The sequence below is a fragment of the Pomacea canaliculata genome, linkage group LG14, assembly GCF_003073045.1.
Source record: "Pomacea canaliculata isolate SZHN2017 linkage group LG14, ASM307304v1, whole genome shotgun sequence".
NCBI classification, from domain to species: Eukaryota; Metazoa; Mollusca; class Gastropoda; order Architaenioglossa; family Ampullariidae; genus Pomacea; species Pomacea canaliculata.
In genome coordinates, this window is record NC_037603.1 from 9,761,007 (window position 1) to 9,786,026 (window position 25,020).

General features: G+C 44.4%; 2 protein-coding genes across 2 annotated transcripts; both read right to left on the reverse strand.

Annotated features, from left to right (window-relative positions):
* Positions 1-12,984: 12,984 nt before the first annotated feature.
* On the reverse strand, positions 12,985-16,436 carry LOC112555898. The gene is made up of 3 exons (XM_025224468.1): positions 16,238-16,436; positions 14,972-15,208; positions 12,985-14,209 (listed from the first exon to the last, which is right to left on the reverse strand). Exons 2-3 carry the CDS (start codon positions 15,069-15,071, stop codon positions 13,866-13,868), a joined length of 444 nt encoding a protein of 147 aa, XP_025080253.1. The 5' UTR covers positions 15,072-15,208; positions 16,238-16,436; the 3' UTR covers positions 12,985-13,865.
* Positions 16,437-16,438: 2 nt separating this feature from the next.
* On the reverse strand, positions 16,439-24,411 carry LOC112555897. Its single transcript, XM_025224467.1, has 8 exons — positions 23,851-24,411; positions 22,679-22,978; positions 18,804-19,620; positions 18,161-18,181; positions 17,717-17,826; positions 17,309-17,376; positions 16,811-16,962; positions 16,439-16,564 (listed from the first exon to the last, which is right to left on the reverse strand). Exons 3-8 carry the CDS (start codon positions 19,237-19,239, stop codon positions 16,515-16,517), a joined length of 837 nt encoding a protein of 278 aa, XP_025080252.1. The 5' UTR covers positions 19,240-19,620; positions 22,679-22,978; positions 23,851-24,411; the 3' UTR covers positions 16,439-16,514.
* Between the last annotated feature and the right edge of the window lie 609 nt (positions 24,412-25,020).

Genomic DNA, 25,020 nt, shown 5'->3' on the forward strand with positions numbered 1-25,020 from the left:
CCAGAATCGACGTCTAGTAAAGGTGGTCCTGCTACAGAAGCCAGACATAGTGCTACTCCAGATCCAGGAGATTCCCATCCCAGTAGCAGCTCTACACCTAGAATGACTCGTAGCGGCAGAATAATCACCCTGCCCGCACGTTATAAAGACTGATTATTTTTGAACATTGATTAGAGAGTAAACATTCTCCCATCAAGTGAAGTATCTCAAGGAGGGGAGATGTAATGATAAGAGTTATCCCGGGGGGGGGGGCTTTATGTTCAGTTTTTATTGATGTCAAGGTTGGCGAGTAGCCATATTGTCTTCTAGTAGAATAAACACGGTTGTCATCAAATCGACAGTGTCTTGTGTTGGTCGGCTGAGAGCTCGCAGCACGATACATTGAGAAAATACCAAGCTGATCAGCCTCTTCTTCCTTTCCTTTGTTTAGACTTACATGACATTATGAAAAATCTGATGCGCAACTTTGTCAGGTCAAATGTACTTAATAAATGTGAAACTGCCCTCCAACTTGTGCAGATTGATACATGCAACAGTTCTAACCATGTCAATCTGAGCATGATAGAACTTGGCTTCAGGGTTGATAGACTACTGGCTGTAGCTAAGAAACAGTCATCAGTAAACGATGGAACTCTCATGGCCTTCAGAGCTGAATGCAGAGATTTTTTGAAAGCAGTTGTTCTAAAATTGCAGGATAAATCTCCACTGAAGTACACCCTAGTGAGAAACATAACTTTCTTAAACCCAAAGACCATGGGAAAAAGACAAATCAATACAAAAATGAAAAGGTTTTTGTTGTATTGCCAAGGTGTGAAAAGGTTTGATGATGTGACTTGTGACAAGGTATTGTCAGAGTTCCGTAATTTTCTTGACAGTTCTGCAGGTGAGTGTGGTAGTAAGGCTTTTGACCCTATGACACAAAGACTGGATAGTTGGTTTTATGATGCCCTTGCTGGAAAAGCAGAGTTTCAGGTGTTGTGGTCTGTTGTCAGACAGTTACTCCTACTCTCTCATGGTCAAGCTACAGTGGAAAGAGGATTTTCATTCAACAAAGAAACAGTAGCTGACAATCTTAGCCAGACTGCACTAAAAGCACGCAGAGTAATTCTTGATCGTATTCACAGTGTGGGAGGGGTGGAAAATGTTGAGATCTCCAAACCACTGATGATATCCGCTTCTAGTGCCTATGGCAGGTATGAACGTTACCTCTCTGAGCAGAAGCAACAGAAGGAAACAGAAGAAAAGCAGGTCCGCAGAAAGAGATTAGGAGATGAGCTGGTAATACTCACAAAAAGGCTAAAGACCACCAGTGCCGAAGAACGACACCTGCTGGAACTGGCTGACAGACATAGTCTCCAGGCTGAAGAGCAAAAAAGTTTTTTACTTATTGAAAGATCTAACAACATGCGTTTGTTAGCCAAAGACAAGAAGAAGGAGATAACAAAGATTCAGTCAGACATTGATAGATTACAGGAAGAAATTAAAAGGTGTTGAATTGTGACATTCAGAATTAATGTTTATTTCAGTTTAAATAAGCCTGCACAATTCTGTACATGTATGCTATGGAATATGTTAAAAAAACCCAGAACTATTTAGAGGAAATTAGGTTATGTAAAGAAATTGTATTGTTTAGTATTGGGAAAACTGTAGGGGTGACAAAGAATTGAACTTCATCAATGAAACTTTTGCTTATAGTGTCGCGTGTCATGATTTCGTCTAGGTCTGCATCTCTCTCAGCGCGGGGGGACGCTCCTGTATTGGAGAGGTAGCTCACAGCAGACGACAGTTAACGTTTGTTTTCAGGCTATTTTTTGTCCGGTTCGCGGGAAGAGGTCAAGGCCTTCGCCCGTTGTCTGTTGTCAGCAGCTGACGTCACAGTCTTACTACGTCTCGAGAGAGCTGCTCGAGGGCTGGTTGCTGCTGGTGAGAGATGTTTTCCCAAGGCGCTGAGTAAGAGCGGAGAGTTTTTTGAGAAGACGGCTGGAGTCTGTGCTGTGATGTAATTTTTCAGTGTAATTTTCCACGTAATTTCTCTCTCTAGAAATTGCGTCATTTACTCGGGCTACGTCATTTACGCGGGTGCGGGTGGGAGCTTAGGCTTGTGGTGGCTGAGAGGCGTGATTGGTTGTGTGTGTCAGGTGGCATGACTGGCCAACGGACGGAACTGGAAAAAAGATCGAGAGTTGCAAGCTGAGCGTTTCGACTAAAAAAGAAAGATCTAGACGACAACCTGGGCTTTTGTGCTAAAACCTCTGAGGGGAAGACATCTGACTGCGTCTCAGTTTCGTCAGTTGTCCTTCCATCAAGCTTCAGACGAAATAACCTCTGAGCGAAAAAGGACATCATCCTCGAAGGTGAATTAAGCCACACAGTCGTCCATGGCGTGCAGGAGAGCAACTTCGTCTGATCTGATCGCCACGTAACGGCAAGCTGGGCTTCTGCTTCAAACCACAGAGAAAAGGATATCACCATAGAAACTGAGCTAAGCCTCACCGTCGTACCTGCACGTACGCAGAGCAACTTTGTTCGACCTAAACAACGTAACAAGTTGCTCCGGCCACCAGGGATCGGTGCTGGCGTTCCATGCGGAGGTCGTCAGGACTACTGGCGACCTTTTAAGGTGCAGTCGCGCACAACAGAGACCGAAGTAACAATAGTGGCGCGAAGAGAGACTTCCATAGGACGCTAGCCAGTGGGCAGTACAAGTGACCGTTGTGTGTGTGTTCCTGCGAGACTAAGACCATACACAAGCCAAGCTTGACACAAGCTAAGTGGCGTATGGGTAAGGGTTACGGGATGTGTGACCGTTAATTTTAAGGTTACATGATTAGGATAAAGAAACACGTAGTACATGTTCTTGAAGAATGCGTGCTTGGGGGCTCGAGCTAACTAAAAGTGATAATTAATAAGCAATTTAGTAAGTTCGGATTAGGTGGGGTAGAGACGGTGACTAATAGAAATCGTAACCCCTACAAATCTACGGACCTCGCCCCAGTTTCAACGACCTGTTTACAATTAAAGTGTGTAATGCTAATGAAAGGACCATTCGCCACACACAGAAAATCGACCTGGGACAGACAGACAAAGGGAGATAACAAGCGGCAGTCGTAAATTCGATAATTCCACTAGTTATCTCCCCTGGAAAATCCTTTAAAGTAATACTCTGGGCTTGTGATAAGGCTGTGTGACGGTCAAATGTTTCAAACTATATTTAGTTACAATGACAGAGCACGAGAGCGATACAGGAGAAATAAATAATTCGTTTCTCACTTAATTACCACTTATTAGCACTATTTCCGTTGCCGATGTTTAGAACAATCGTTGTGTCCTTCCGCCGAGTAACCACGATAGCTTCCCGAGATGGTCAAGCAGACGAGTCTGGGTGTGACGTCAGTCTGGGTGTGACGTCAGTCTGGGTGTGACGTCAGTCAGAGACGGACAGCAAGTGTCGGTGATCATTGCTAGGGTTTGAACTCGTCATCGGTGGTGTCACGTGAGTCTATTTAGGTTTTAAAGTGAACTTTTCAAAGCACAGTGTTAAACATTATAGAAACAGTCTGTTTCACTTGGTAAGCAGTCTTGGTCACATGTCATAAGGTCACGTGACGGAGAACGAGACTTCGTCTAAGTAAACGAAAGAGTCCCATGTAATTTCTCTTCTTAAACACAACATGCTACAAAACCTTCAACTGTTTCCATATGAACAGACGCGAAAATAGATGAGATTCAGGTGGATCCTACTCTTTACACGATTCTAAGCAGTTTTTGTTTGCCTTTACAATCCCTTTAACACCAGCAACAAACCTCCGGTATACTTTTAAACTTCAGATTAAACTGTTCATATACCTATAACAGCACAGGTTTTGTCGGACAACATTTGCTAAACTTTAATAAATTAAGTACAGCATATAGTCACGGTTAATTTACTAAGCTATGTGTCAGGATTAATTGTTCAACACAGTTCAACGCAATACACATTTCATCACGGTATTTCTACTTGTCCATACTAATTAGTACACAGTGCCCTGCTACTTGTCGTTTAATTAGAACTGTTTAATTAGTACAATACATTGCAGTCAAATCAGTATTTCTACTTGTCGGAGTGTCAATACAGTTATTTAAGCTTCATTACTAAAACATAATCCATTTCTAGTGTCCACGCTAATTAGTACACATTAGTCACTTTCACATGTCGGTGTGAATTAGCACAACATCAAACTGTGAGTTTCGAGGTTAATAAGTGCAACAACATTGATGTACTGGCATAATTAGTACCAACAGTACATGTCTAGTGTGGGGAAGATTTGTACAACACAGTTGACATGTTTCATTAGTCCAACGAATGTCCACATCACTTGTTTCCTCAAGTGTCTGATAAATAAATCATTTTCTCCTTGCAGTGAGCACTGGTCATTTGTTCATTGGTGTGCTGCTATGCAGGCTGAGTGTTTAGTCATCAAGATTAAAAATAGGCTGAAAATTATTTGAAGTGGATGTGTTGTCACACAAAATCACAACAAATTCTGTTGCGACGCGCGCACGTGTTGCTAAAAATTCTGGATCCTTTGAAAGGAAAATGCAATGAATCCCGACAATGCCCGCAGACTGGCATCTGACCTTTTCACTGGGGTACAGTCGCCAGGTCAACTTCCTTCTCTCAAGATATGACAGTCAGCAAATCTTGGTCTCACCTTCACACCAATGTGTCAACCACCTGTCACTGTTACTATAATTAGCCTACCTGTCTCTGAGAATGTCAGCAAAATTTGGCATCTTAACATTTGATTTTAAAACATGAGCGGATCAGCAGGTGACACACTGGCCTCTGCTTTGACCCTTTACATGTTGACAGTAACCTCGTCCTCAGAACATTTTCAACTCACGGGACGCATGAACTGAGAGGATAATGCTGCAAGTATTTGTAATTTCTATATTAAACATACAGTCCGTGATTTGAGTAACATTTCAAGGTGTAGGGAGGACGTCTGCACTTTCCATAGGAGCAAAATTAGTCTTTTTGGTACTTAGAGTCAGTAGATATGGTGATAAATATATTATAATATATAAACTTATTTTTACATGATAACATATATTGTTTTAAACTCAATATATTGTTGTAAATTCAAAATTTTAAACGGTTATTATGAGTTTTGTTTGAAGAAATACCAGCAGACACAACATTAAGCATCGGATCGGACCAGAGGGACAACCACGCAGACCACTCCATTCATTGGAAGTCCTCTCCACTCCATTTCGGTGCTGATAAACACGAGCAGGTCTTGGATGTTATGTACAAAGGTGCTGCTAAACATGTGTACAAGTGGTATTGTTAAACATGTATATACTCAAGACCAGACATGATGAACTGAGGGACCCTCGAGTGCCACACGGATCACACTTTTGATGTCATGAGGGCTGCACACGACGAGTAACTGAAGTCATTTAATAAAGATTGTTGCAAAATATTTGTATCACTTAAACTTAGAAACATACAATGTGTATACAAATGGCTTAGCGGCTAGCCACATTCATGAATGCAAAGTAATGAAGAAGTTTAATAAAAGAAAAAAATTAAACTGTAACATAGACTTGTACTAAACAGCAACAAATACATCGGACAAAAATAACTATTCTTCAAAATAAACGTTTATTTACGACTATTTTTAGCGTTTGTCCTGAGGATTGACACCTCGTTTTAATGACAAATTGTGCTGTCTGACTGAAATGTCTAAGTTCTGACTTTCATCAGAGATGAGAAATTCATCAGTTTTGTTCTCTGAGAAGTGTTTGTTGATTTCATGATGGAAAATAACTGTTCACACATAGGTAGAACGGAATATTGCCGTAATCCTTGTGGCAAACTTCCTGAAGTTTTTTAACTGTTCAGGAAGGCATGAAAGGACCTATATACAGAGTTTGCAAATCGCTACAGCGTCCTTTGTGCGGCCCGCGGGCCGCATGTTTGACATGCTTGACATGTCCGCTCAAAACTCTTCCTTTGGTAGGTAAGCAGTTTGCGCGTGCGTGGGCCTTCACGTGCCGGTCCCTGCTGGGCAGGTGGGGCTGTCGTCGGTCCCCCTTAGTCATCTGCGACCAGTATATAGTGTCCCACTCCCATGGCACTTGGTCTTCTTCTCTGGACTATTGCCAGCGGCGTCCACTGGACTCTCGAGGCCGGAACTTGAGCTCATCGTCCTCCACTGCCTCGGTGTCTGTAGTCGTCCAGCTGAGATATTTGTGTGAACGAAGTGTCTGGGACACCAGCAGTGTCACATACAAGAGACAACCCGTGTATAAGACAGTAGAACTTCTGCTGGTGTCAGGTGGCACTCTGGGAGCTGGTCACTCACCTAGACCCAGTCATGGAGAAAATCTGAAGGTTTACAATGTAACCTTGATGTAGAGCCCGAGTACCAGGTGTGGCGCGTGACTTCAAGAAAACGAGTTGATTGCATCACCATGCCAATGTCAGGTAAGTAGTAGACACACTGGTATACAGGTGGTACCCGTTTCCTATAATTAAAGACTGTTAATTACTTTACAGGATGGCATTCCTTCATTTACTAACACCAAGTTTATGCTTCAACATTAACTAAAAAAACCTGCGAGCACCAGTACTTGATGTTACAAGTAACAAACCCAATGAACAACTGCGGGAACTAGAGCCAGAAAAATACTTTTATACTTTGAAGAAGCAAACATTTCAGCGGCGATGGTACTCTGTGGTTTACACCACCCTGTGTGTGTGAGAGAGTAGTTATGATTTGCATGATGGTGAATGAATGTGTACAACACTTGATGTCTGCTGGTGTAAGTGTCCTCCTGCGACTTCATGTGTTCGCCATTTGAACTCACCTTGACTGGTGAGGCGCTGTATACAGAAACACTTATTGATAAAATTAGTAAAATCATAAATTCTGCATGTCCACACTTTGAATGTAGAAATGTACACACGATAAACCAGTAACTTTCTATTTTACTCTGTGTTTCCACTTGTTACGAACCTGTGGAACTCACACCATGCATACATTATTTGTCTTGTTATAACATGTTAGAGGAGAAATGTGGTCTTTGGTTGTTTTTTTTCTGTGTCTGCCAGTCTCTCCATTCGTCCTTGGGTTCAGGTATGCAATTACAGTGTGTTCGTGTGTCTGGACCTATTCTTTCTTCCTCATCTCCAGAGCTCCTGTCAGCTCCAGTATGATCTGGCTGCGGAGAATAGCACGTGTTCAGTAGTTGTTCAGATTAGAGTGAGGTGACATTTCCTGTTCACCTGCCATCCCCCGCCACCTACATCAGGACCATGAGAAGCTGCACAGAGGTGTCCGTGACCAGTGGTGGTGGTGAGAAAGTCGCCCACGATTTCCTGGCTTCCTGGCAGCCGCAGCCATTTGCTGACACAAGCTGCGGGTTGTACATGTCAAACAAATCACAGCTCATCCGTCACCTTCACTCCCTTCACTCCCCATCCTCTCCTCCTTCCCCCAACATTCTAATCCATCCCGCGGTGACTGTTTTGGGAAAACGAGCCTCACCTCCAGCCATATTTTTTCTTTCTTTTGTTCTGGTCCCCGAAACATTCTCATGATGCCCTGTCATGGCCTCATTCTCGGACTAATTTTTAAAAGTTCTTTGTCACTTTGACTTGTTTTGACTGCAGCATGTTGCTGACACTGTTTCTTACTGTGTTGCACTCATGCTACACTTGCTGGCAGACTGAGTACCACGACTCTGCAAACAACAAGTTCATATGTTTCCAAATTTTGCTTTCGTATATTCACATTCGTTGTCTTTATTTGACCATCGTCTTCTTCTCCGAATAAGTCTCTAGTTCTTTTGTCGAAGACAACACAACTATTCCCGCTTCCACCAATGACCAGCACACCCAGGCCTTACTTTCACCGATCCTGCGCAAGAAACGTTGAATAGAAAGACTGAAAAAGTCCGATGCTTTTAGAAATGAATGAAAGACACAACTGACTGATTCCAAAAGGCAAGAGTTCTGTGGGAACTATACAGAAGACCTGTATAAACCATACTAACAGTCACTGACGATGAGTAGGAATGGGCTACTATTTTAAAACAATGTCCCGATACTCAGCCAATTTTAAGTTTACTGTGAGTGAAATTTGTTATTAGTAGAAAACAAGACATAAAAAGTACACAGCTTGGAACATAGTTGAAGATAATAGCAGAGGCCAAGATCTGTATAAACATTATTTACTGCTACATGATAGTACTGGACACTAAGGAATCAATTTATTATTGTATGCAATCTACAATTCCATGTTCACATAAGCATCCCACCCTTAGTGTCAAACTGTGGGAGCAGAAAAGGAACTATAATCCACACCAAGAAAACTATCACAGGGGATAACTACTGAGTACTTGATTGAACATAAGAGGGAATATTATATACATTGCCTAGTCTAGTTGTCCAGTATGCATTCAAAATGTTTTTCGGGGATGTCTCTGCTGCCAAAAGAGCAATCTGAGAGATAAAATGAGTTAAAAAATTATACAGGTATACGATAATGAAAGATGATTCGAAAGGCATTAGTGCATGAAATACATTTAGCTTGTAGGCAATAATTAATGTGTGGATAAATGCTGGTGTCGTTGTTTGCTGGCCGGCACATTTTACAGCTCTGGTCCGACAGATGTCTCCAATGTCCGTACGTTGTGCATTAACTTATCTTGACGTCTGTCGTTGCAGCTTCAAGCTGGTGGCTGCTGCTGTTGCTGCTGTGGCTGCCTGTGGTGCTGACCGCTCACACGAGGCCTTTGTGTGTGTGTCCCGGATGTAACCAGCGCAATGTCGACAGACGTTGTAGATGCTGTATGCGCTCGGACACCAAACGGTCTGTACCCGACTACCCCCACTACAGTGAGAGGGCAGCTGGCAGGACTCCTGATGACGTCTCCACGTCCTTCCAGCGGGTCTTCGTCCACTGACAGCACCACACACACCCGGGACAACGCCCGCCATTTTGTGATCACAGCAGGCCATGAAGACAATCTCGATGACAACCTCCTCCTCGACATCATCAACAAAACATCTGTCACCTTCCGGCCGATGTCACGTCAAGTGGGAGTCGTGTCCCCTGGTGGCGGGGCTGGCTGTCACAGAGCTGAGAGGAGCGAGTCCATTGTCACTGACCTCAGTAAAGTCAGACATAAACCGGCCCCTCATACCAGCACCATGCCCAGTGTTCTGCTCAGTTGAATCCTGTCCACCCGAGACCTACAAACAGTGTAGATGCAACCAGGACAACATTGAGTGTGCAAAGTCGTAGTACAGTGTCGAGGATCCTAACATAATATGTTACATTGAAGACTCTGTACCTAGTCGCAAAAAATGGCGAATATCCTGTCCCCACCTGCCCAACGCCAACCAGTCGTTGTGTGCAAATAACTTGCTTAAAATCGTTTTGGTCAATGAACGATGTGAGTAGCAGCTAAGACTAACAAGAGAACATTCTAGAACTGACACATCAGGTACGCACAAGCTACTACACTTGTAACAACTGTTGCCGTCGTCACGTGACATAGAACGGGATGATGTGAGGCCAAGAAACACGGAAATCGTTTCACGGACTGGATGAGAGAGAGAGAGAAAAAAAAGAGTCTTTCCAACTTTACAAGGCTCTTAATTAACTATGACTTAAATATTTATGATGAACTTGGCTTGGGACTCACACCAGTGCCAGCAGCAACTTTAAAAGATGTTTTGTTTCCTGTTTAATCTCTTGCAAACTGGAGCAACTTATCTTCCAAGGACATCAGCAAATGAATATGGCTAATGTTGGTGATCTTTGTTAAGGTATGAGAAGCATTTTCAAAAGCTGAACATTTTTCCAAGATGTTGGTAATCAGTACTACAGATGGTATGTTTATGTGTACAGCTGTTTATCTTCATGAGATTCAGGCCCATACAAGTTGTTTCTAGTTTAAAATGTCCTGACACGTTCTAGTTGTTTGTTTGTTGACTTGCCAGTCATGTTCCTACAAACTGTTTATTACTTGTGCACTTGTCAGTCCTCCACTTCCATGTTGCTATATCTTTAGCAAACTTTTCAATGATTACTCTTTATTTTCTCCTATCACAAACCTGCAAGATGCTCATTATTTGTTGGCCTGAAGATTATACATCTACAAAACGTTTGCAACTTCAGAAAAATACATGATACCCCATGAGAAGATATTAAAGTAAAGGGAAATATTTTGGTCTGTACATGATGAGATAAGACAGCACATTAGTTAAATGTGAAATTTCGTGACATTTAGATAAACTTTGGTGAACAATTATCTGTGTGGTGTAGTTGATAGTAGACAATGGTACAAGAAGTGACGATGGTGTAGTTAAAGATAATGGTGTAGGTAGTAGATATTGGTAGAGATGGTGGTAATGGTCCATAGACAACTTGTGCCATCATGTTTGTCCTCCTAGCCTAATTAGTATGTGAACTAGCTTTTCAGTTTGATATATCCTTGACAGCCTGTATATGTTCAAGTGCAATCCTGACCTCCCTCGCATTGACCTTTTTCTGTACATGGTGATGTTTGTACGTGTGTATCCCGGAGGGGGGTATTCACCCTGGGAATATTTCTTTGGGAAATAGTCTCTGGCACTAAACTTTGTCCAGTGATTAGTGAAGAAAGTTGCACCCAGTGACCTTTTAAAGAATGTTGAACCTTAGAAGAAAAGGTGTAGCCATCAAGTGGCTAAGAGTCCAGATTAATAGCTTGAAAAACTTTACAAACAAACATTACAGACAGATGTAAGCAAGCAGGAAGAAAAACAAACTGGGAATGAAAGGACCTTGATGACAGCATGTGAGACTGCCGACATGCGACATAATAAGGGTTAACATAGGTAGACTGAAGAAAAGACTTGGGTAAGTATGAGTATGACATGAGTTAGGGGCATCTTATGACATTTAAAGTCATGACATGAATCAAAGTAGTGAGTCATGATATGAATTACAAGTGAGTCACAACATGAATCAAATAAAGAAATGAGTCATGACAGGACGAAGACCACAGACCTTCATGAGTAGAATACAGAACTAGTTTAAGATGTGGTAAGAAGGGAATTTTGTTTTCTTGGAGTCGTCTCAATTTTCCTCTGCAGCTAAATGCTGTGTGATGAAAGAGAGAAAAAAATAAAGAGATTTAAATTTATTTTGTGAGATTTCATTTACTTAGTTACATTATATAATTAATTACATAAAATAAAGCTTAGTGTTCTCAGTTTCAGTCTTGCTTTCTGAAGTATGTGAGTGTTCTGCTTTATGTAGAACTTGGCAATTACTTTACTGCATTGTCTTAAGCTTTTTGTGTTTTGTAAAAATTAATTAAATATTTCACATTTTGAGTTGGTAATCCAGTGCGCATGTGCTGATCGCTTAAAGAAATATTTGCCTTTGGACCTTGTATTAAAATGTTTCAGTAAGGGTAGAGAATTGTGGCCCAGGGTTTGCCAATCATGCGATGGTAGAGACTGGGTTATTGAGTGGAGGAGTCGCATAGATAAACAATGATGATCTGTTTAATGAACACAGCATGTGACAGGTCTTCAGGTTGCCTCAACATGACCTCAGTCACAAGGACACCATAGAATATTCTCACCACAACCAGCATGTCACATAAACCTCTGTCCATGTCAATGAGGCCCAGGGGGTGGGGAATATTGGTGTTTTCGCCGAGCCAGCAACTCAGGTTCTATATCATGGCAAGGCAGCAACTAAGGTTAATTATCATGACAAGGCAGCAACTATAAGGCTATATATCATGACAAGGCAGCATCTAAGGTTAATTATCATGACAAGGCAGTCAGGCCTGTAAACAGAGGCTCCAGGGTAATGCTGTTCAAGTTTGTAAGTGGTAACAACAAGGGACTGGAGTCTGTTTGTCAGCAGGTACAACACAGAAAGTGTTGCTGGTCTCTGAGTAACAATAAGTCCACCTTCAGTGTTCACTCGCATGTTGACAAGGTTCAAACTCGGTCTGTTGAGTTTTTCTTTCAGTGTCTGGCTCCCTGAGGTGATAGCAAAGTTCTACCTCGGGCTCCTTTTCAAATTAATTTTTAACTTGAATCGCGCCTTGGACTTATTCTGTCTGTCAACTGTCGCTAAAGTTTTTTTTCCCCTTATTTAAGGACTTTTTCAAACCTGTCCTCGCAGATTAGGAGGCAGGAAAAATTTATGATCCTTCTAGTTTGCCAATCACTGTATATAAGGTATATTTCTTCAGTTCATGCACTTTTTATTGAGCCTTTATATCTTCAATCTACGAATCAATCTTTAATTGTTTTGCCCAAACGCGCACTTTACCCCTTCTGGAATGCATCCTTCACAATAAAGCAGAAACAAAGCAGTCTTTTCTGAACTCTGACCCGGCTAAGGGCATAGGATGTCAACAGAAAAGGTGATGGAGTCGTGCGGTTTTGTTTTATTTATTTTTTTTACTGGAGGCAACAAACTGCTTTCCGAGTCAAAGCAGGTGTGTGGTGGCAAGGGACAACAACCGTAACGATGGCGGACACAAAGGTGCAAGTCTATATATATACACACAACTATATATATGTATTGAAGGTCACATTGTTCCCCAGAGTGTTTAGAGAGTGAGGTCACGCACGCACGCGCGCTTGTCACACACTGCACGCGAGCACTGCCCCGGGCCTTGATCTTGATGTCTCCTTGGATAACGGAGTCGTTCCACTGTGTCCTCCCAGGACATCCTCCCAGGCCAGGTCTTTGGATCGCAGTTGTGATTGGACATCCCTGCCTACTTCATTGGGTACATTCAACATGGGAAGACAACTGTAGCACACGTACTAACCGACTACACGAGTTGATCGCGTACAAGGCAGCAAACCACACACACACACATAAAAACAAAACAACAAAAAACCACACACACTTAAAAAAACAATAATAAAAAACCAGACACACTTGAAAACACACACACACAAGCCTATCAAGTTGTGACATCCAAAACCAAAGTAAGTTCACCTAGTTACTGTTATTAAATAAAATAAATTGCCCACAATGTGTTTTCAAGTCTAGATATCAAAACTGTGCGGATACATGTATATAAGAAGATAGAGATACATGCTTACTGTACACTTTATTTACATGACTCACCTAAAAGAAGATACATCTTAGATTCGTTCTGTTTGAGAAAGTGTAAAAATGTTCAGTTTTTGTGAGACATGAAGGAAAAAATTATACATTATATGGAGTAGCACAACCAAAATATTAGAAATAAGTACAATGGATTCTATGAGTAACATCAGGTTTAGACAACAACATACACAGTTCAGATTATTTGTGGTCTGACCTGGGTATGAACTGATACACACAAGTTCAAATGTTCTGGTTTACATCCCAGTCCAGTCTGTACAAACTGTCTTAGCAGTGCACCTCTGCCATTCTCAATGTTTAAGTGTTATTATCCACAGTCTACACCTCTTATCCACAGTCCATATAATGCTCATCATCCACATAGTCAGTAAAGCTTATACTGAAATAAAGGAAAGAAAACTTTTTATTAAACTAACTGTACAGTTTGTATGACTAACAACGAGTCCGACTGAAACAAGATTTAATTCCAAAACACAGAGTGAACACAGCTCTGACCTAGGTGTGAGTTCCATGTCACACAGTTGTGACTGATGTCTGTATATCATGTATTGTACATTTGAGTGATCCTTGAACAAAATGTAAAAAGCAAATATGCTTTTTTTGTGAGGAGATGAATGAACAAGGACGAGTTGAACAAGTTTCAACTGACGAGATGAACAGGTTCCACTGTCTGTACATACACAGACTTTTGTAAATGGCGTGTTATCACACAAAACATTATACTGAAACACTTCTCTGTAACCATAAAGAAGACTGTATCATGGCAAAGAAGATTGTGAAATGCAAAACACTTCTAACACGAAGAAGCCAAAAAAACCCAGGGAAAAAACCAAAGCTGAAGTAGGGGTGGAACAAGTACCAGGGTGTACAGTGGACGGGTACACTAAGGACACACAAAGTCTGGTGTGAGTGGGATACAGGTTGAGGTGTCAGGGTTGAATACAAGGTATCAGGACATATCCTGACATTTGTGATGTTGTTGCTGCACTGAATATAGAGGTTGCATGCTGCAGGGTGTGGGTAGTACATGCCACTCATCTTCTCGCATGGCCTGGCTGCATCTGTAAGACAGACAGAAGTTTAAACACCCGGTGAGCAGGTTTTTCTGTCCAGCAATCGCACTCAAAACATCTTATAGGATACGACAACGAGGCCTCAACAGCTGGATGAAACTGCCACTGAAGTAAATATTATCTGAGTCACTTAACACATAAACTGTTATAGACAGTGTGCACATTGTGATTTGCTACACATCCACATAACTGGCATAAGAGAGAAAAATCTCGTGATATTATATTTCAGTAAAACCACGAAATAAATAAACAGCTTTATACCTGACTGGCAAATAAATGACAAAAACAAAAAGAGAAGAATCGGGACAGAACGAGGGAGATAAAGCTGCACCGGGTTAAGAAAAGAAAGAAAAAAACTGTTGGTGGGACGGAAGAGATAAGTAGGATTTTCATCACGAGGTCACGAGGTCACCATGGTAACTGGCTCGGCAATCTCTTCCATGAGCATTGCTTCTAACAACAACTGACTGAATGCTCGTCCATTTTCTGACAAGTTTCGCGTAACATTTATTAATTTTTTATTATTTGTTTGGCATCCACTTTGAACGGTTATGTCAGACGATTGTTTTATTGGCCTGAAAGTGAACTTCACCGGGTATGTATAACTATAGACAACAACAACAAAGGAGGAGGAGGAGGAGGAGGAGGAGGGGGAGGAGGAGGACGACGACGACGAGGAGGAGGACGAGGAAGAGAGAAAGCGACAGAATACCTCCTCCATTCGCAAGAGATTTCAGAAGAAAGCCTCACCACTGTCCTGAGTTGTGGCGGACGTCTCGTGGCAGTCTGGGGTCGTGACCTGACACACATTGAGAGTGACATCGAAGACGAGGCTCGAATCGCACGCCATGGTGATTGCACGTCCATGCAGGCACTGGAAGAAAATGCTGCAGCTACCCGGGTAGCGGTAACGCTTTTCGTTTTCGTCGGGTAGACACGGGTGTAATGGATCCCTTGCTGCAACTGGGGTCAAGGAGGTAGTGGCTGCTGCAGATGCGTTAAAAAAGTGAAGCTGACCTAAAATAACATGAACTATGACATTTGTTGCTTTGATTGTAATAAGTGTGTGTGTCTCTCTCTCACAAACACACACAATCTAAGATGGTGAGCACATAGACGCTTTTCCCACATCAAACCTGCGTCCAGTAAGCTAATACTAAACATTACAATTTACTTTGTTGTAGTCAATATTTAACAATCACGAAGGACCAGCGTTTGTCTCTAATTTAAGACTTAAACCCTCCCTGCCTTCCTCTTGGCAGTCTTTCAAATCTGGTGACGGACAGAATATACATTATATACGTCATAACAGGGAGGGACAATCCCTCACCAACAAGCGAGCGGGTACAGGATGGACATCAGCACGGACAAGGGTGCCATCACGGTGAACACCATCCGGCAAACAAAATCGCAAGCCAGGGTGTTCAACTTGTAGAGGTGCAGAGTTTGAGATACCCGGGTGCACACACTCTGGAAGGATGGAAGCTGTGCGGCGTGCATCTAACGTCCAATGACGACAGCAGCAATGTCCACACCGACTACAAGGACAAGTCTAAGCTGTCATCAAGCTCACGAGTCCCTGGTGGTTCCCATCATGCTCTGATGTCGCGAAACGTGGATCCTGCTGACTGAAATGGAGGAGAGGACTCAGGCATTCAACCCAAATGACCATCTGCTGCTGCCATCAAATGACCTCAACTGACTTGGCTCAGCCTCCAGTGGTGCGTGCAGGGAGGATCCCGTAGAGGTAAACAAAAGAAGAAAGAAAACCTGGCTCACAAACATCAAAGGTTTGTCAGGTCAGGCCGCAGGACGGGGGAACATCTCGAAGGTGCTCATGACTGGCCTCCTTGTCACGTTCCTGCTGCTGTGTGTCACCGCGTGCCCTCCCTACCCCACCACCACTACCACAGTAACTGCAGTCGGTCCTACGGTACCAGGTAAGGGAGTGATGATGATGATGATGAACCAAGCTAGGTCTGGCATTTAGGTTAAGAGTTTGAAAGGTTCACTTACCAGTACTGGCGTAGGTAGGTGGCGTGACACTGAGGGGTGTGGCTGGCGTGACACCGGGAAGTGTGACTGGCGTGACACTGAGGGGTGTGGCTGGCGTGACACCGGGAGGTGTGACTGGTGTGACACTGGGAGGTGTGGCTGGCGTGACACTGAGGGTGTGACTGGTGTGACACTGGGAGGTGTGGCTGACATTGGGGTTAGTGACGTGACGGAAGATGTCCTCAGAGACGACTGTGCGCTGCTGTGCCCGTCACGCACCGTGTCCTTGACCTCAGCCTCAGGTCCTTGGGTGGACACGGTCAGCGACAAGACGGTGATGGCGCTCGCCTGCACAAACAGTGCGATATCAGTTGACACGGTGTTGGGCACCCCGGGTGTGACTAACAACGACACCCCCATAAACAGGTCAAGGGTCGATACGTAGTTCAGTAAGGTCAACACCATGTGACGCCCACAGACGTTCGTGTATTAAAGACTTATTTCTTAGCTGGATTGTTTCCCTTGCTTGGTGTCAAGGGTTAAAGTGGTGGCGCTGTATAATTTATTCCCACCTGACTTCCCGCAAATATTTACCTGGACATGCACTCTGTCTAGGATCACCACGCCACCTGTCTCGTTGGTAGCAGATGACGTCAGCACGGTAATGATGACGTCCTCTCGCACCTCTTGTGACGTCACGTTCTGCGCTTTGTAGAAGTACAGCAGGAACAGCAACTCTTTGGTGACTGGAGAATACATGGACACACACAGGTGTAAACACAAGGTGTAAACAATTCTTGTGACTGGAGAATACATTGACACACACACACAAGGTGTAAACAACTGTTGGCGACTAGAGAATGCTGTGTAAATCATGTTTGTTATTATTATTAATATTTTTATTTTTATTATTTTTTCGACCAGTCCCCTTTCTGCACATAGACTACTATATATATTTACAGTGACACTTTATATTGTATGTAAGACCACAGCTACAGTTACTCTTTAAATTACAGCCACACTTACTCTAGTTAGACATTAGGTTACAGCCACACTTACTCTAGTTAGACATTAGGTGACAGCCACACTTACTCTAGAGAGGAGACCCTGCAGCCTCTGTACTTGGAAGCTAAAACACTTGTCTGATAGCGCTGGTCAATCTGTAAGTATGAGAAAGAACAGAAAAGTACAAAAGGTGGATGGTTGTCTTCATATCAATGTTGTTGTTGTTGTTGTGTAAGTTGATAAAGATGACGACGTTGACGAGGAGAAAGAACTCATCACAAGGCTAAAAATAACATGACCTATGTATATACATGAACCATGGCACAGGGTGTTACATCACTCGGCAAGTAAACACAAAAACTCAGACACTTGTCTCATTGTAAACTTTCCTCCGTGTGTACAGCCGTTTGTCAATCGTGTAAACCCAGTTCGTGCCCTCAGTATAAACCTCTGTTTTCTCTATTTCTGGTGTGACAGGTGTGAAGGAATGCTTACCCACTTGCAGAACTCTTGACCGAATTCCTCCTTTTGGGACGATGGCTGGACCACGAGGCTCTGGTACTCCGACTCCTGCAGGGGAAGCCTCAGAGTAGCCCGCAGGTATGCTGTAAATGTAATAAACCGTTTTAATGTAGGTACCTGAAATGTGCCCTGTATGGCAAAATATATTATATCAGTATTTACTTTCTGTTCAACAAGGTGTGCTTTCTGCCAAGTGTCTACAATTATGTTCAATTTTGATGATTATTAATTCGTTAATCTTCGAGCCGCAGACAGAAGCAAATTTCAGGTTTATCTGGTTTATCATATTTACTCAATAATTGTAGCACCTGTCAACTGCCCATCTATCGTTTCACCCCTTGATCTGTCTACCTGTAATGGTGTCAGTCAGTCTCTCCACCCACCCCGAGGACTCTATGCGTTACCAGGACAACTCACCTATCTCTCTGGCCTGCGCTCCTGCAAAAGCAAATACATGGCGGTTACAGTTGTAAACATACATGCAAGCACGCGCACGTTTCGGGTGTAGGGTACACAAGGCAACATCTGATTTACAAACATCACATACACAAACTAACATTTGATGTACAGGGTGACATGCCGAGAACAGCAGTGTTTCGGGTGTGTCACAGAACGTCACAGTGCAAACGCACGCACACCGGATACGAGTACCCACAGGTCCTTCCTACCCATGCACATCGGACCTGTGGGTACTCATATGCGATGTTATTGATATTGATGTATAATATTTTGCAGAATGGAAAAATGTTTATCGTAATATCATGAGTTTTAAAAAAATTAATTTATTCGGTTTTCTGGAAATCTGTTTTGAACAACTAGGAATTAGGGGCAAAAGAAAATAACCCTAACTTATTATGGAAGGTCTGAACATTAAAAGCTACTGAAGTCAAGAAGTACTCACGCTCGTAAGGACCTCAGTGCTAGAGACAAGAAGGAGCTAATAAAATAAAAATAGTAAAAGACAGGGACATAACACCCACAGAGGTATTGGGTAGCAAGAGTTGGGGGTAGACACACCCTACAGAGACTAGGTGAGGCCTATAGACAGACAGTGACTCACTGTTGAGGACGACAGCGAAGTAGAGGGCGGCGCCCAGGCTGGCCGCCAGGGTCAGGACGAGCACGAGCATCAGCACGGGGCGGAGGACGGTGTTCAGGCGCGTGACTGGCTGCTGCAGGAAGTCCAGGGGGATGTCCACTGAAGCCAGTGTTGCTCTGGAAGCCAGAGACTGGCTGCTGTCTATGGCCGTGGCTGTCAAGCTGATGGTGCTGGCTTTCCGAGTGGCGGCGCTCATGTCGCTGCCAGCCACGCTCCGGCTCCCCGCACTCTTTCGGCGAGACTTTGACGTCACTTCCTCCACAGTTCCCACACTCGTCTGTCTGGCTGTTCTGTCGCATCGCGTGCACGGACACCCGGCGCGGGGCGAGGTCGGGGTCAGATGCCTGCGAACTCTGTCTTCTGAGGTCGGGCCGAGTGTCCTGCACGATGCGACCATCGCTGGTATCGTCAGGCCAGGCGATGACACTCACCTTGCGCTTGGCCTGGACGGACGATCCGCTGCGGACGGCGATGTCCGAGCTGTCTGGAAGTCGCCCTGGGAGCTTCGCCTCCTGTTTTCTTGCTGAGGGGCTCTCTTCACGAAGCGCCACCGCCCCGGGTCACCCAAGAGGTCACCTTCGGAGTGACGTCGCTGTGCCGTGTCCTTGACATTGTTTGCACGTGGGTGACCCGCGGCCAGCGCGTGCTTCTGGCGATGAACAGCTGCTCGACCTTCTGGTATCGGCTCCAGTCCAGAACTGATGGTGGCACCAGCACTCTGTGACCTCTGAAAGTATGTGTTCCTTGTCTGGGAGTAGTCTGGGTGCCATCGTGTCGGCTGAAGGAACATAAACAATATCATATCAACAAACAAGTGTTGACAAATCTGCATGTCGCCGTTAAGTGGCTGTTGAAAGTCACACACGTGACATTTGAGTAGTTGTTATCAAGATCTGAGGAAATTACCATTTTCCATTTAGAAAATTACTATGACCGACTTGACCCAGTCATTAAAAAATAATTGCAACCCACTAGGTCTTTAAAAGCTGCTTCATTTACAAGTGGGATGTGACGAACTCATTTTTATAAAGGTAGCTTGGCTGGAGGCTAGCTTGGCGTGCACGGCGATAAGGTGGTGGTCGTGGCGGTGTTTGTGATGTCGGTTTTTGACCTTTGAGCCCGGAGCCATGTACCTGTGAGAGGTACAAAAGTCGAGGCTCTCACACTCGACACGCTGTCGTCTGTGCTCCACACACGCTCCTCACAGCACGTGAAGTCACTAAAAAAACTTTATTCAAGCAAGTCACATTCGACGACAGAAACCGCAAAATTATTCCCCAGCGCGTGCTGTGTGATCGTAATGAGGACATTAAATGTGTTTCTCCAGGTGAAGATCTCTATCTCTTCTCCCTCGCTCCCGCCCTCTTCCTCTCCATTGGATTTGTAGTTCTGACATTTTGAATTGGAAGTAAAATAAGTTAAACATGATAAAATATACAAAATGTCGATATTTCCTGATGTAACACTTAGTTTATTTAGTGACAGGAAGCAGCATAAACTTCTTAATGTTAAAAAAAACTGGTTTAGCTCACACACGGGTCGGAGCTAAATAAAACTTTTATATTTTAATGAACTGTGGTGTTGGGTACAAATGTCGATTAAGGTTGGCCTTGATTGCAAGCTTTACTGAGATATTAGCGGGTGCCACACTGAGTTAAGGGTGCTGATGGCCCAGACTACCCGTGACAAAAGTTGTGGCCACTTTGCCAGTGATGGAAGACTACTGTATAATTATTTGTAGACGAGGTCTGTCAGCATCAGTTGAGTTGTGGAAGGTCCAGGGAAGCACTTTCAGTCTCCTCCCGCACTCAGTACCCCAGGATGAATCAGACGGCAGTGGGAAGACACCCCATCAAACTGCGGCCACCGTGTCTTGTAATGGGGACCTCCGATGGTGCGAGGTATTGTGAGCCACGATGACAGGTGACAGCACTGTCCTCGTCTTGTCTTCCTCGGAGTTGTGTTTGTGAGTCAACAGTCCCCCCATACCCTGGGTTAGGGGTCAGCCACAGGCGACACCAAGCACAACGAGGCCACAACCACGGCAACAATGTTAATGGAGTTGCTGACGTCATCAAGGCTGCAGCCAGTGGAAGCGTACCCGTGGGTATTCCGGGTGTAGTGGTTCTATTTCTGTGCTTGGTGATGTTTTGAGACATTTTTGTGAAGACTGTGATTCTTGACTCTGTCTGTGAGAAACAGTCTCGTGCTGACCTAACCCTGACCTGAGAAAACAATTATCGAATCTCACGTTTAGTGTCGTCATCACTGGACACAGCTGAGTAGTCGTCACACTCGTTGACTTGCCTTACATTGCGGGTGTGGCTCCAAGTCTGTCTGCATTATTAAAGATAACGACCGGAAATGGCCTCATCTCCATCCGCTTGCACCGCGAGACACGTGACGGGTGGGAGGTGATGGCGTGCTAACACCTGTCCTCGGGCAACTGAATAATGACTGTGTGGCTACCATACTTACTCCTCACGCCTACTAACTAGGGGGAGACAATTATGCAGGGTATTCACGTTTGACTGACTTTTATTTTATGACTGTATGTGCTTGTCTGTGTGTGTGTGTGTGTCTGTGTGCTTGTCTGTGTGTGTACTTGTCGCCTTATGTTGACTGACAGCAGCAGGGTGGACACCAGGATGTGACAACACAGTGCGGAGGTTTCTGTATCTGTTTGCACCATTACCCCCAGGGTAAGGACTACCTCCACAGACAAATCTTGGCCTAACTATAGGATGAGGCTGACAGCAGCTGGTTGAGGAGGCAGGCATGCGGAAACAGGAAATGTGCGCTTGTCATGCGCAGACACGTGGCTATCCTCCATCGCCACGCGACCAGCATCACTAGAAGTTGTGAAACAGTAACACAACAATAACAACATCGTGTTTCCACAGTACTTCACAACATCCTAGCTATAGCCCCTGACAGCCACTTCTTGTGACTTTAGTCCTCTAGCAAGGAGGAGAGGACATTTGAAAACAATGTTAACCTCGTCCTTCTCTCTTTCTCTTTCTTTCTCTCTCAATTTTTCTCTCTCTTCGCGTCGTTGTGCCGACGGAGATGGAGAGAGCGAAGGGGGAGTGCAAAACTATTTGGAGGGGGGGGGAGGATGGGGCGCCTAGCACCGGCATCCAGAAGTCCTGTGGCGGGGCCGCCGACGACAGACGATTATCGCTGTTATCGTCGCCTTTAGCATCAAGTGCACAGGGCCGTGGCGAGCCCCTGACAGACGGCGATGGTCCATGTCACATTAATGGCGGATTGGTATCCTCCTACCCGCGGGGCAGCCCAATAACCAGCGACTTTACCTGATTAGCGCTCGGTAAGGGTGTATCTACCTCCATGACACTGAAGAGCTGAATCAGAAGTTTGTGGCTTCAATCGCCTGCAACACGTTGTCTTTACAAAAGTGACCAATCATATGACAGACATGATCCGTTAGGTCCTGCGCTTGCGCACTTTGAGAAGCGAATATCACACGACTTCAGATCATGAGACTAGAGCCTAGGAGAACCTGAAGGAGAGGAAGAGGATCGACAAAGGTTGGCAAAGATGGAGGAGGGAATCGTTTGTTGACCTGCTCATCGCCGTTCAAGACAGGTCCAAGGGGCGATCCTTATCGACTTCTGATTCCATCGAGATGTTCCCCCCAGACAAGCAGTACTGCTTGTATCTTTCCTATGGACTAAGCTTTGCACAATGACAACATGTCTTATTTTTGTTTACACAGCTTGTCTTGTTTACACTTTATCTTGTTTACACCTTATCTTGTTTACACTTACACAAACTGCAATCAATGTCTCGGACTTAACTAAGGTGGTGTTTACCGTGCCGGCCAGTCGAAGGTCGTGAAAGTCTTGGCTGTAGGGTTGGAGGGAGAGGGACCGCAGCCGGTGGCCGGGGTTGTGGAGGCTGCCGTTGGCTGCAGCAACCCACGAAGGATGGCTCATTGCAAGCTAATGCTTCCTGGGATGGTAAACACTGATATCATGGCAGTAACAATGGCTGTACTAGCAGCTACTGAAAGCCACTCAGTCCTCTCTCTTGATAGCTCCAGCTCCATGTCTTCGCCGGCTTTCTTCTCAAGTGTATCATGGCTCGACAAACAGCCTCTCAGACAACGCAGACTGCAATATATATATAGTAAATATATAAAACACAAACACGTTTTTATTTTGCTACCGACATCTAGCAATTTGAATGAGGGGAAGGAAACGCATCAGAAACAACAGGTATCATCAGGTAACGGTAATGCTGCTTTGGTTGTTTGGTTGTTTGGTTGTTTAGGTGTTTGAGGTGAAGATTGTAAGATTCTGTTTGTGAAATATTTCGTCACCTATAGAATTGTCACCTTCGCAGTAAAGCACATGTTCTCTTATCATCTAAGACTAGGAGTCAAAGATCTCGACAGGGAGAGGGATGTCCATTAACCTGAAACTAAGTGGGTGTGGCGTGTGGCCAGTGCTGCTGCACTTAGTTTTTCTATTTGAAAAAACAAAAGAAAATTCCAACTAACACAAGCAGCTGGTGACTGACACTTGTTCGTTAAAAGTAAATGCGATGTGACCACCACACATCCTCGCTAAGAGAGAGAGACATTGTTTAGCTTCCTGATTTAGAAGATTTTAATACTTTCCTCTGTCGGGCTTCGACAACAAAGTTTGCTATTAATACTTATTGTTGGCTTTTGATAATGGGGTTTGCTACCATTAATAATTATTGTCGCTGTTTGAGCATCCCCAGAGCTGCTGCCAGCTGTTACTGTTACTGATTAGCAGATGTTGTTGTCACTGTTAATGTCGTTCTCACTGACGACAGTTGGTAAATGTCATTTGTCAAAGTTTTTCTCGCCGTACATTCCTCCCAGTGGATAAACCTCCTTTAATGAACAAATCAAAGTGGACTAATGTTATCATATCCATCCAACTGTTAGACGAAATCAGCGATATTATCGTGTCTGATGCCCACCCACACCCAGACGACAATGAACAGTACTCACCAAGATTCCTTTCGAAAAACTCGTTGGATACTTCCAGGTGAATCGGCGACAGGTGAACTTCAGAGATGATGCACTACCTTCACTAACACTGCGGTCTTCAATGACGAGAAGCCATCTTCACTGATTGTTTCCTTCTCTGACTACACCTTGTCTCCAAACTCCATCAGTCGCCGACAACTTGCCATCAACTGTAACCTGATGGTGTAGTCGGCCAACTCCTCCACCCGCTGTAGTGTCTATCCGACACGGTGTGGTGATGCTACACAGCCGGTCACACTCCAGTGAACACCAGCAGCAGGCGTTGTCAAGGCACACGAGGACGAGCCACGTGCTCTCAAGGCCCCGTTGGTCGACCCTCGGAGTTGTCTCTGGCCCAGGTTGTAGCCAGCACGCCTGCCCGGGAGGTCCGAGTGGGATTACACACGGTTTGCATAATGACATGGTGGACGTGTCCAGGGCGAGGTCAAAAGGTGAAATGCGACAGAAGGCCTCCGGGGTGTGTGTATGATAATAAGCAAGGAGAGGCAGGACAGTGACCTGCACAGATGCTGGAGCATCCCCCGAGAATGCCGGCCCCTCCCATTCTCGCCAGCCGCCAGTGAGGTGGGTGGGGGAAAACAAAGGGAGACAACCACAGGACACCAAGCTTGCAGTGACAAGGTGAGGGGTTCCTGCCTCGTGTATAGAACACGTCAGGGTTAGGGTTAGGGTTGTTCCTTTCAGAGACAATAGGCATCTAGGAGGTGGAGAAATTGTTTAATCAATGCTCATTCTTCAACACAAGCATAAGTAGAGCGCTCCAGTGGACTGTTACAGGGTCAAAGGGCAGGTTTCGGCGCTGAAAATGCGAGCCGTGCTTTGTTTGAGGAGCTAAGTGGTGTAGAAGATGAGGATATGGAAGTTGATGGTGAAGATGATGAAGCCCTACTTATGTTGTTTTACTAGAGGTGGCGGGTGGTGAACATACCATGTATGCAGGGCCGCCGAAAGCCAACATGGGCCCCGGGGCAGTTATTTTAACTTATCAGAATGAAATATGTAATGATATAGACAATTAACTTGTTTCGTTCTTGCTCTTAAGCGCTAAGAGTATGCTCCTTAGGAATGTGAGTATGCGCTTTACACATCTTGCAATTATTTTATTATTATATAACTACACTCTTGTTAATT